At 49.6% G+C, this 12,539-nt stretch overlaps 2 protein-coding genes across 7 annotated transcripts in view; one reads left to right on the top strand and one right to left on the bottom strand.

The window, feature by feature from the left end:
• The window catches only part of RELT (RELT TNF receptor), a 66,835-nt gene that overhangs the window by 28,953 nt on the left and 25,343 nt on the right, over positions 1 to 12,539 (bottom strand). The window lies entirely within an intron of this gene.
• Positions 1 to 12,539, top strand: part of FAM168A (family with sequence similarity 168 member A) — a 161,428-nt gene that overhangs the window by 131,232 nt on the left and 17,657 nt on the right. For all 5 annotated transcript variants that reach the window (XM_072032931.1, XM_038178403.2, XM_038178407.2 and 2 more), the window contains one exon: positions 10,116 to 10,196. In XM_072032931.1, the coding sequence (XP_071889032.1) occupies positions 10,116 to 10,196 (81 nt within the window). The remainder of the gene's footprint in view (positions 1 to 10,115; positions 10,197 to 12,539) is intronic.

Genomic DNA, 12,539 nt, shown 5'->3' with positions numbered 1-12,539 from the left:
CTCTTGCATTAGGAGAGGCTCAATTATGGGGCAGTTCTTGTGGTTTTCATCCCTGCGTCGTGCCCTGGGGATGCCCAGGGGGCACAGAAGCAGCTGGGGAGCTGGGGCCTGTGCCAAACAGCCTGGGCAGGGTTGTGGTAGTCCTCTGCTCCCTCTCCATTCCCGGGTGGCTCGCGGCGAGCTCGCTCCTTTCTCAGCACTCCCTGGCTGCGAACTGGGGCACCCCCTGCTTTCTCCAGCCTTTTAAATCATTTCTTCACACTGCACACTCGCGGGGACAGACCTGTTTCTGACACATCTGCAGGTATCCAGCTGCTGTCATAGAAACCAGGAATATTTTGGAGCCAGCTGCAGCAAACACCCCGAAGGGGCAGGTCGGAACAAAGGAGCGGCGGCAGGAATGACACACGAGCGTGAATTTCCATCAGGTGCACACGGAAACCTGTTCCCTTCTCCCTGCTGGCAGCGCAGAGGTGTCACGTAGGCTGCACCTGGAACAAAATGCCAAGACCCCAAATTAATATTTTTTTTCCCCCGGTGCTGCGGCGTACGGCAAGGGAGGTGAGCGGAGCTGGGATGGGTGCGTTGGAAATCGGCCAGGTGAACAACTGCAGCTTGGAAAACACAAAAAGCACTGTTTTCTGAGCAGTCATTAGAGATACCCAGTTGGTAACCTATAACCTGAGGGCACGGAGAGTTGTCAGAGTGTCCTCGTGCTCTCAGCCAGGGAGAAGTGCCTGACTGCATTTATATTACAAACTCCTCCGGAAAGAGCCTACCAGGAATCCTCCTTTCCACCCCATCCAGAGTTGCCATAGAAACTCTGCTGCCTGCCTGCCAGAGCAGAAGGGGACCGGGAGCTCCTGCTTCGGAAAGCTCGGCTCTCCTGGCCTGCCTGGGATTGCAGGGGGACGGGGAATGAAGACAGGGAATGAATTATTGAGCCACATTTGCACTTCTGGAGCGCCGCGCGCGGAACCCGAGCTGAGAGCAGAGGAGGGATGTCTCGGGGGGCAGCTCTCTGCATCCCCTCCCAGGAAGGATGCTCTCCCCACCTTGGCGAGGGAAGGATCCCAAGGAGGATCCGCTGCTTAAAATTCACCTCCGCATCGGCCCCGCAGCAAACCTCCACGTGCACGCGGAAAAGGGGAAGCGGAAAAATCCCGTCCCCCTCTTTCTTTCTCTTTCTGATCTCCCCACATCTCACTTGACTGCAGGTTTTTTTTTCCCTCCCAGCATCTGTCTGCCCTGTCGGTCTCCGCACAGCTGCAAACCACCACCACCTGCCTGTAAACCTCATTACAAGCGCAAGACAGAGGCTGGGAAGCGGTGTCCTTGGTCTGGGACAGGGGACGGCACGAAGAAGGGACAGAGTGGGACGCCTTGGGAAGGACAGATGGACTCTTTCCCCTCAAACAAAGAAATACATATTCATTATCGAGCACGTTAAGTAATTATTCCATTAAAGATACATGACTCGAGCTCGCTGTCCCTGGACCACGTTGCATCTGTAAGGCAGCGAGAGCAAAAGGCTCCTTCTGCTGGTGATGGAAGCAGATTTGACACTGAATACACCCGGGAAGCCGAGTTTTTCAGAAAAAAAAAAAAAAAAAGGCAACCCAGTCGCTTTTCTGACCATAACCTGACTTTAATTTGTCAGGCTGGATTTGTTCAGCTGCCGTCTCCGAAGCCCTGCTGTGGCAGCCCATCACCTGCCATGCACTCACACTGACCTTCCAAATGTTACAGCAGCCCTGGAAAACATTTTCCACGATATTCAGGAAAAGACAGATGAAGAAGCCTCCGGACAGGATGAAAAACGAGCTTCTTATAGGCACTGTCAGCGGGAAGAGGAGCAGCTCCTCCCTTCCCGTCTTTAAATCTAAGATATTGGCTGAGTTCAGGGCCTGATGCAGTTGTTATGCTTCCCCCTCATTACTCTGCAGAAAAGCAAAAGGTATTCCTTCGAAGTAATGATTTTTACAGCAAAATAAGGAGGCAAAAAGTGGGTTATCCTCGGGGCAGTGCATGCCAGTGCCTCACGGACCTGCTGCAGCTCTCCAAGCACTGCAGGAGGGGGGCTGCGTTTCCAAAGGGGTCAGCGAGGACCCTCGGCAAGGATTTGTAAAGAAACCAAACGTGATGGAAGGAGGGAGAAAGGCCTTTCGAGGATGAAAGGCGTATTAAATGATAAAAAGAGGGGGTGGGAGTAAATAGATTTGCTGGTGCAGGGGGCTGAGCTTTCTGTTCCCACTCAGGAGCAGGGGCCTGGGCCAGCCAGCGCTATGGAAAGGCCGTGATTATGAGAGGTGAATAAAATCATGGGTGGCGTGGTCGATAAAAATAAGTCACTCCACACATCTGTGCTGCAAGAACGAGGAGGCAGCACGTGAAGGAGCGGGACTGCAGCAAAGCCAAGAGGCGGCTTCTTCAACAAGTCGTCGGGCTGCGCAGATCCGAGGCCCAACGCTTACATAATTCAAGGGAAGACTTGACAAGACCACGGGAGAGGAGTCCACTGAGAGATAAATAAATAATAAATAATAATAAATAGATGCACTGGAAACCGTATCTAGCACAGGAACTCCCCTGAGCTGCAGATGTGTGGAGTTGGGGAGTGCACTGGAGGGAATCGTGAGCCTTTCATCTTTCTTAATGTCCTCCCCAAGCATCTGAGGCATAGTTTTGTGCCAGGCCTTTTTTTTTTGTGTGCCAGGGGAGGCTCAGGTTGGCAATGAGGAGCCATTTCTGCTCAGCAAGAGCGGTCAGGCCTTGGGACGGGTTGCCCAGGGAGGTGGGGGAGTCCCCGTCCCTGGGGGTGTTCAAGGAGAGGTTGGACGTGGTGCTTGGGGACAGGGCTTGGGGGTGACATTGGTGGTAGGGGGTGGTTGGAGCACGTGATGTTGGAGGTTTTTATAACTTCCATGAGTCCTTCCAGCCTGAAGTGTCCCTGGGGGACATTACTGGGTCAGGAACAACCAACACTGGCTGTCCCAACACAAGGCCTGGCCTGTAGGGCCTGGTACACGGCCCTGTGGGGTCAGACTAAAGGGCTCTCACCCAGCATCCTGCCCCTGACAGTGACCATTGAGATTTGGGGTTTAAAAACCTTCATTATGGAGGGCTCACGCTTTCTTTGGAGCAACAAACATCTCTATTTTCTCCTCAATAAAACACTGTTCATATCTTGCCTCGGATTACTCAAACAGAGGACGAAGTAAATAGTGGCAGGGAGCACTAATAGCGCCTGACCTAAGCAGTTTTCTCCCACTTCTTGTCTAAAAACGGGGGCTGTGACACATTTCTCTTGCCCAGGACTTATAGTGATTGACGGCCTGTCAAGTGCTGTCGCCGTGCTTTATTTATAGGATGTGACTTAAATATTCCTAACTTCCCGGGCTAATATTTTCGGACAGTTGCTGCCGGATTTCAGGATGAGTTTTCCTCATGCAAATGCTTCCTGAAGCCATGCGGCGAGGCCTTGGGGGGTTTCTGCTTGTTGCTTTGTCTTTTGGTCACGGCTGGGATGCAAAACCGAGGGGAACGGTCATCAAAATAAAATATTTCTTTAATCTATTTTTATTAAAGAGAAAATATTTTTAAGACCGTGTTTTATGGTCCTAAAAAGAAAATATTTTTGCCAGATTTCGTGTATTTTTTTATTTTTTTTTCCTTGCATCACCCAGCCTGTGGGGCTGCGATTTGTCCTTTGAAAGCTCAATTTTTTTTCCAAAAACCTTCTGCTGATAACGCATCCCATGCAGAATTTCGCACGGTTTGTGACCACTGGTCTGTACTGTGCTTAAAAACGGGAACCACCACCAGAAAGGCTGCAGGTGCCTTGACAGCCCCCAGGATGAGTGGCTCTGCGTGGCCATGGGTAGCAAGAAATAAGCGATGCTTATATAAAAAAAAAAAAGGATGTATCAGCTGGAAATAGAACAAAAAAAAAAAAAGGTCTGAAGGAAAGTGAGCAGGTCATCAAATGCTAGAGCTAATCTTTTTTAAAGCGGTTTCTGTGCCTGGCAAATCCATGTTCGTTTGACTGCTCTGCTCCTGGTCTGATGAGGCTTGAAACAGTAATAAGGGGGTGGCACTTTTTTCACGGGAATGAATGTATTTATTATCCTCAGAGACCTGAGAAACACCGGATTCTCAACCATCCATTAACTCGCTCTTCAGAACGGTTCCACCCTTGCTTTCAGCTTTTCCTCTATTTTTACAGCCAGTTAGCACGAGTGGGCTGGAGTGCTTCCACGGCAGGGCAATGAGTGATGGGGCAGCAGGAGAAATGGGGGATGCCGTGCGAAACCTGGCCCCGGCGCTGCCGTGATGCTCATCCCTCACCGTGCCCGACATTTGGGGGGAGCTCGCCCCAGAAATTTATGCCATTGCTCCGTTTCTCTGGGCTTAGAAGAAGAGAGAAGGTTGTGGCATCCTTTGGATGCTGTCAAAAAGGGCATCCCCTAGATTCGTGTCATTTAATATCTTAGGCGTGAAAGGGAATAAAAATCGGTTTGGTGTGGACTGCGCCTGGATTTAGCTTTGATTTGGAAAACCTTGTAAATCACAGATCGTACACTTTGAGTTTCGGTACAGCCTTTCAAAATCCAAGAGGCCAAATGGAGCTCGGGGGGAAGCGAAACCTGATGGATGAGACCCGTCTTGATGTTTTAGTGTCGAGTTTGACCCGAGTTCCAGCTGAAGGACGGTGACGTCTTTTAAAACACGCTGCCAGCCTCACGCGCAGCCATTTGGTTAGCTTGTAGCACCCTACGAGCCCCGAGCCACTTGTGACAAAGGGCTCACCACCAAAAAATCGGGGACTGAGCTGTGGAAGCTCAGGGAATGGGAGGACAAAATTTCTTGAAACCTCTGAGCCATAAAGGATGAGACACGATGGGTGGACTTAAAATACCGACGTGTTTTACAGGTGGAAATATTTTGCCTTAATACGGCCGACCCGAAGAGGTGGTCATAAAGACAAAATGTTCCCGGCCTTATTGCAGCTTAAACGCAATCACTCAGCGGGAACAAGCTGGCAGAAGGTGTTTAGGGTTTTAAAAGAGAGAAGTAATAGAAGGGCCCCTGAATTTATCCGTCTCGGAACAGCGAATTACACATTACGGACAGTTTTGCCTGGCTGCCCGGGTTTTTAGTCCCTTGGATGTACATCATTAATTGGCTCTAGAGATAGCTCGCCGGGGTCCTTGGTGACAGTGGTTCGATGGGTTTTATACGGCGCCTCGTCCTGCGCCCAGATAAGGGGCTTTGTTATCTGTCCCCGTAAAAATCCTGCTGCCATTAGGGGCGTATCGGTGCCCGAGCATTGCTGGGAAGAAGAGCGAAGGGGAATTATTTCGTCTCGTAAATTAATTTGGGCTGCTTGTAGCAATTTAAGCCGTAATCAGATAACGGCCAACAGGACCTCTTCTCGAGGAATTAAACGGCACGTTTTGGAAATCAGCGTTGGAAGGGACAATTAATTGAGCCGATCATCAGTGGGAGGCTGAAACAAGGACCTGGCTCTCCAGGCTCCCTAGCCAAAGAGAAGCAAACTACGTGGCCTTTCTTCTCCAAGAGATTCAAGAGTAGGTGAGTGCGTCCTATGGAGACCTGGCACTAGCATGGCTGGGACGTTATTTGGGTGCTCCCAACACTTCTGATCTGCTGCATGGCACTGAGGTGGGTGCACCGCGTGGGTGCTGCTGGCAGATGCCAAATCCTGGCCCCCTGGGCGAGCTCAAAACCACCCAGGTCCGGTTAAAAAGGACTTCGGGATGAGACAGCCAGACCCGCTCAGCGTACCAGGCTCAGATCATGTTAGTGGTTCCTTTTTTAATTAGCTCCTCAGAGGAGCTCTTCCTTTCAGTGGTGTCATCCTAAAGCCATCCCTTTGGCCGTGCCGACGTGCGCTACTGACGTGCGGAACTGCATCGGCCGCAGGGGAATGGCTGCCAGGAGGGGATAAACCATCCCAGAAAGGCTGCCAGGATGGAAAGAGCTGTCCTAAAACCCCCTCCAGACACGTCTCGTAGCCTGCGGTGAGCTCGTGTCTCTGGTTGCGAGCACAGAAACACAGGGCTGGAAATAAAAACAAGCGGACTGCTTTGCTAGGGCTCTTCCCCGTGTAATCACAAAGGGGCTTGGGTTAAACAAAGCTGTTGCTTAAAAACATTTGGAGGTTCTGCGAGCCACGCTTTATTCATTTATTCCCTAAAATCCTTTCTGAGCATGTCTCCTGAAGGTGTGCACCTTAAAAAGGGAGAGGATAGCTCGGGCTCGCAGCCTCAAAGCCAGGAACCAAGAGCGGCGTTGCACCGAGGAGGATGGAGCAGAGCTGGAAATAATCTTACAGAAACATTTAAGGATACATGAAAAATTAAAGGTTATTGCATCATAATTTTGACACTGGTTCAGTCGGTGCTGCGCAGCGCCGGGGTGCTGCGTGTTCTCCTCGGGGAGAACATGAAATGAGCGCTGGGTTTCCTGCTCCGATCGATTTTGGAGAGGATATTAAATTAAAATAAAGCAGGGAAGCAACTTTTGATTTCTTCTCGGAGGAATCTAATAAATCCCGGTCAATGTGGTTTCATCTGATTTTCTTATCGCTGCTGTGATGGGGCCCCAAGCCCCAGCAGAGCTGGGGTCCCATCACGTGCCGATCTGTACCAGTACGAAATAAAGGATATTTTCTGTCCCTGACCTTCCCATATCTCCAGCCACAGCCTCCAGCAGGAATCCCTTGAAGATCAACACCAAGCCAGCGGTTTCCCCCTCTGCGCTGCTGATTTTGCAGATTGAAGGTGATGAGATGAGGCAGATGTGGCAGGGTCACCAGCAGGGACAGGGGCTTAGGGTGGCCACGGGGCAATCAGAGCAGGATGCGGCCACTTCGGCATCGCCACCGCTCCCAAACCTCGGTCACCGGGGCCGGGATTCGTCCTGGGAGCTGCAGCTGTGGCTTTCCTGAGGATGTTGGCTCGTGGTCGCTTCGGGGAGGAAGAGGAGCCAACAAACATAAATGGTGACGGCTCGAAAAGCAGGAGGCAAATACGGGATAAAAACGTCCCGTGTATTTTTAAACCTAGTGATTTCTGAGCGCCGGGGGCACACAAACATGCTTCCTCTCTCCCCAAATTGCCACGGTTGTGCTGCTGCTTTCATATATTTCAGTGTGTCCAAAAAAAGGAGCAAATCACGCTCATTTCCCTACCCTCATGATGGAAAGGAGAGGTGTTGTGCTGGAGGTGAGCACGTGGTAAAGGTTTTGGGGTCAGAGTGGACGGCAGAGCCGAGCTGAGCCTGCTGCAGCTCCCTCGGTAGAAATGGCATTTATCTGAGACGAAATTATGCTGAAAATGCCCACGACTTTCTTTCAAAACAACGAAAATCAGCAAGAGGCAGCCCTGCGGAGCAGAAGTTAAACCCCAAAGAGAGAAAGGAGCCGTGTAAATACACGGTTGTCTCCGCCTGCCCGAAATAACCCCGCGGTCTTTGAATAATTGGTTGTATGGAAAAGATTACCCAAAGCCACAGCTTTCCTGTGCAGGCCCCTCCCCAGGCCCCCGAAGGAACGTGGTCTGATTTATTTCAGGCTGGTTTTGCACGTATAAACCTGATGTTGAACGCCTTGGTTCGTGGGTTCCTCCTGCGCCAGTCGGGCCCTGTTTTGGGGATAAACTGTCAAGAAAAGGGGAAAGGGATTGGTTTCCTATGCAGCCATTGCTCACCATCCATGTACCATCCACAAACTACGAGTGAGGGGCTTTGGAGATGTGTGGGGAGGAGGCAAAACCCAGTGGTTGGGGTCTCCAGCAGCCACCGGGACGTGGGGCTGGGTGAGCAGCAGTTCTGATTTAATATCTTCATCATTAATGCTCTGCTTGCAATCACTGGATCTGCAAATAACTTTCCGAGGAGCTTCCTGATTGCTAAAAGGCTGTATATTCCCGGCTACGTTGACAACGTAGTTTTATGTAGTCTAAAAAAAAAAAAAAGAAAAATCTGTTGCGCTGCTGCTTATCCAGCATTAACCACAGCAATTTTTAATTAACCTGATTTAGAAGCCAAATATATCACTGATGAAAATGAGAGGGTAGAACACACAGTCGTTTATTCCAGTACAGTGGTCATGATTGTTGAATTAGATTTATTTAAATGAACTTCAAAATTTTGCTGCAGCAGTCGGCTGCGTGCCGGGTTTTGGAAACCTGCGTCTGGTCGCGTAACAGCGTGCTGGGGGCACGGGGAGGGGGAGAAATTGCAGCGTGTTCGTCTTGCTGTTGGGGAAGAGGGAGGAAAGATCCATTCTGGCTCGTATTTAATAAAGCAAAAAAGATGGGGTGTGAATTGCGTGCTAATTACTTCCTCCCGGTCTTTGCTGGCAACCAGCAGCCAGTGGAAGGATGTTGGAGGTTCATGTTTGCTGTCGAACCGGTGCTGCCTTGGGAATAGAATAGAAGGGAAGAGAAGGGAAAAGAGGCAGAGAGAAGAGAAAAGGAAGGAAGGAAGGAAGGAAGGAAGGAAGGAAGGAAGGAAGGAAGGAAGGAAGGAAGGAAGAGAAAGAAAAAGAAAGAAAGAAAGAAAGAAAGAAAGAAAGAAAGAAAGAAAGAAAGAAAGAAAGAAAGAAAGAAAGAAAGAAAGAAAGAAAGAAAGAAAGAAAGAAAGAAAGAAAGAAAGAAAGAAAGAAAGAAAGAAAGAAAGAAAGAAAGAAAGAAAGAAAGAAAGAAAGAAAGAAAGAAAGAAAGAAAGAAAGAAAGAAAGAAAGAAAGAAAGAAAGAAAGAAAGAAAGAAAGAAAGAAAGAAAGAAAGAAAGAAAGAAAGAAAGGAAAAAGAAAGAGAAGAGAAGTAGAGAGAAAGGAGAGAAGAGAAGAGAAGAGAAGAGAAGAGAAGAGAAGAGAAGAGAAGAGAAGAGAAGAGAAGAGAAGAGAAGAGAAGAGAAGAGAAGAGAAGAGAAGAGAAGAGAAGAGAAGAGAAGAGAAGAGAAGAGAAGAGAAGAGAAGAGAAGAGAAGAGAAGAGAAGAGAAGAGAAGAGAAGAGAAGAGAAGAGAAGAGAAGAGAAGAGAAGAGAAGAGAAGAGAAGAGAAGAGAAGAGAAGAGAAGAGAAGAGGATACCCATGTCGCGTTGGGTCTGTTTGAGGGATTTACACATGTAGGAAGGGATGGAGTTACTTGAGTGTTACCATTTTCGGTCTGTAAAAGTCTTATTTTCCCTTGGCTTTGCCAATTTGGCCAATTCTGCCTACTTCTCCAGCGCAGCGTGCCCACGGTGTGCGGTGGTTTCCTACCCACCGGTGATTCCAGCTGCCCCAGCCTGCACGTAGCCGCCTGATTTCCCCTGAACTCCCCGTGACCGATCCGGCTGAAGATGATGAGAACTGAAGATGCTCGGTAACCTGCTCCAAAGTGCCCATTAAAACCTCACGGTGGCTTCAAAGGGTACGCGCTGCCATGCGTGTTCCTTCCAGGTGGCTTGGCAGGTAATCGGCTCCCCTCCCCAGGATGGCAGCTGTGCAGTGAGGGGTGAATATAAGGGCTGGCATGTTTCCCCGCAACGTCCTTACCTCCCCTTTAGCAAAAAGCTCTGCCTAATGGAAGCCCCGAGCGCTCGGGTGGGTGCTGAGCTCTGCTGTCCGGGTGCAAAGTGCTCTCTGCTCTCCGTGGAGAGCGCTCTGCAATCTGGCACCGGGCTGTGGAGGAGTTCCAGAATCATTTTTCAGTTTAGGTTTGCTTTTTAATATTTTTAACACCAGGAATTCGCTTCATGCTATTTAGGGTTAGCTAAACCTGCGAGGCTGAGGTTAAAGTTACGATAAGTGACACGTCGAGCTACTATGGCTGCAAGGAGCCAAGGAAAACCTTTCAGCTCCAGCTGTGCCTCTGGTTTTTGGAGCTGTATTCGGTGCGTGTGTTTTCATGGTGGCTTTCTTCAGAGCACGTCGACCATGCCCATGACCTGCTTTCTGGTTATGGCCCTCATTTTCTAGGGAAATAAAGGCTGTATGTTGACATGTCACGTGGAGCACCTTCATCGTCCTTCCTACGCCGTGGCCAACTGGGACCACGTCAGTTTGTCAAAAACGTGATGAATTTCTCTCTTTCTCTCGTTGCAGGTTACCCGACGGGATATCCCACCGCGGCCCCAGCCTACAACCCCAACATGTACCCAACCAGCAGCCCCGGCTACGCCCCAGGTAAAACCACTTTGTGCATGGAGACCCTACAGGGCCTGCAGGAGGATTTGGTGTACAAACCCCAATACCTTCTGTGTCCTTCTTAACAGGGAAGGGGACTGGGTTAATCTCTTCCCTTGCTATCTCTGCCCTTAACTTCATGCCGTACCTTGGGAATGCTTCTCCAGGTTGCAAAGTGCTTTTGAATGAATTGTATCCTACAAATTTTATCCTTATCTGCTTATCATTCCCCCCTTTCATGTTATAGATGTAGAAATGTCAGCAACCGTGCCCCATTTGGTGCCCTTGTCTCCCATGCCATGTCTTCGTGTCCTTTCCCCTCCCTGCTGCTCCCCATCTCTCTTTTTTGTAAGGGAAACCTTACATTTGGGTACAAATTCTGGTCCCATCCCTGCACCCAGGCTGTGCCCTGCTGCTCCTCTCATGGAAAAAGGGCTCCCCATCATCTCCACGAAGAAATTTCTTGTAGGAATTCCTCCATCAACCCCTTTATTTTTTTACCAAAGCCCACGACGAGATCTGCATTCGAACCCAAACGTAGAAATCTTTACACAAATCTCTCTCTGGAGTTGAAGACTTCTCTTAGGCTCCAATTCGTTAAATAATTGAGCTGAAGTCAAGCCTATTTTTAAGTGTCCCAGACCTGTGGAAGGACCAAGCCAACTGCCTTCGTGCTGCTGAGTTTTTGGAGCATGGTTCAATTCCCTGCTTTCAGCAAAATTATCCGGGGCTGGGAGCCTCTTTGCATGGCACAGGATGCTAGAAACCCAAGTGCTAAGGGGCACTTCCAAGATGTAACTGGTTTGTGCCCGAATCCGGAGCAAATGAAGTGAAGTGCAGCATAAAAAAAAGGAAATATCCTATTTAATAGCAGCCTTGAGATCAGAACGTTATTTATTAGCTGTGGGTTTTTAAAGCCGTGGCGTGCTATCAGAGCATTTTCTTCAAAGGATGCGGTCACACAGGTCAAATCCAAGCTTTTGCAGTGCCTGAACTGTGACCCGAAAAGCGTTTCTGAAATCAGGACTGGGCCTTTTTCATGGTTTTTATGAAAAACGGGCTGGAAAAAAAAAAAAAAAAAAAAAAAAGTCTTGCTCACCCATCTCCACGCAGACATCGGAGACGAAGAATTAACGCCTTGTCTTTGGGGCTGACTCCGTGACTCCTTGGCTGTCCCAGCTGTTTGTTCCGAGCACGTTGCCTCGAAAGAGCTGAGGGATTTTAACTTTGCACCCTTTCAGCAATGTGCTCGGTAGCCGGAGGGAAATGGATGCTCGTGAAACCAGCGCACAGCAGGACTTGGTGGCGGTCCCACTAACCCCTTCCTCTTCTCCAGCGCCAAGTTTTCGGGCTCTCGGCTGTCATCAGATCGGTGGGTTCCCAGGCTCGGTTGATGAAGCAGGAATGAGGGGTTTCTTGCCAAAAAAAACCAAAAAACTTCTGGTGCTGTCTTCCGCACATTGCTGACGGCCTGGGTTTGAATTTGCTGCTGTTATTAAATGAAGCCGTGAAATGAAGGCTGTGAGGGGTCGGTTGTGTTTCTGGGGTTTTCTTGTGCCTCTAGGATAGCCTCTAGGTGATGTAAGCACATATTTCCCTGGCCATTATAGAAAAACGAGTGGCTGGGGAGCAGCAGAGGGGTTTCTGCAGGCTCCTCGTGCAGGCGGCAGCTCGAGGGGATGGCCAAGGGGTCCCGGGTGCTTCGTGGACATCCCCGGCACCCTTTTGGGGTTTCTGGAGCTCCCATCAGGAAACCCGTGGGCACAAACCCCAGAAAAGCCGCGTGGCTCGCCAAGGAAAATAGTTTTCTTTGCAAAAACTCATTGAAACCCGCATGTTTCCCTGGAAAGTTTCTATTTCAGCTCAGTTTAATTTTCCCAAATTTAAAAAAAAAGGAAATTTTCAACTGTTTTGAACAGCTGCAGCCACCGCCACGTTAGGGAAGATGCAGCTGCCTTTAGCTGGATAAACATCAGGTCTCTAACCTCCCCAGGGGGGCATTTAGCCCGTCCCTTTGGGGACAGACTCCCAGGGGCGTCTGTCTGTCCTACAGGGAGAGCTTCAGATGAATCCTGCCTGGGGCATCCCTCGTGTTCACGAGAAAAAGGAACCCAAAGGGGTTTGGGAAGCACTTTCAGATAACTGATACAGTGAAGATGGGGAAGGGGCCATCAGGGATGATGTTTTATGGGATGTGTTTTTAGTAGGTTGTCCCTAAATAGCAGGAACAGCCGGAGAAGTCCATTTAATTAATGTTTCCCAGCAGAACGAGCATCACAAAGATCCAAAGAAGGAAACCAAGAGCAGACCCAGGGCGAGGGGCTCCATCCGTGCCCGGATTTT

This window comes from Anas platyrhynchos, chromosome 1, assembly GCF_047663525.1.
Source record: "Anas platyrhynchos isolate ZD024472 breed Pekin duck chromosome 1, IASCAAS_PekinDuck_T2T, whole genome shotgun sequence".
Lineage (NCBI taxonomy): Eukaryota > Metazoa > Chordata > Aves > Anseriformes > Anatidae > Anas > Anas platyrhynchos.
The sequence above is the reverse complement of the archived record's forward strand: the minus strand, read 5'-3'. Positions and strand labels throughout refer to the sequence as shown.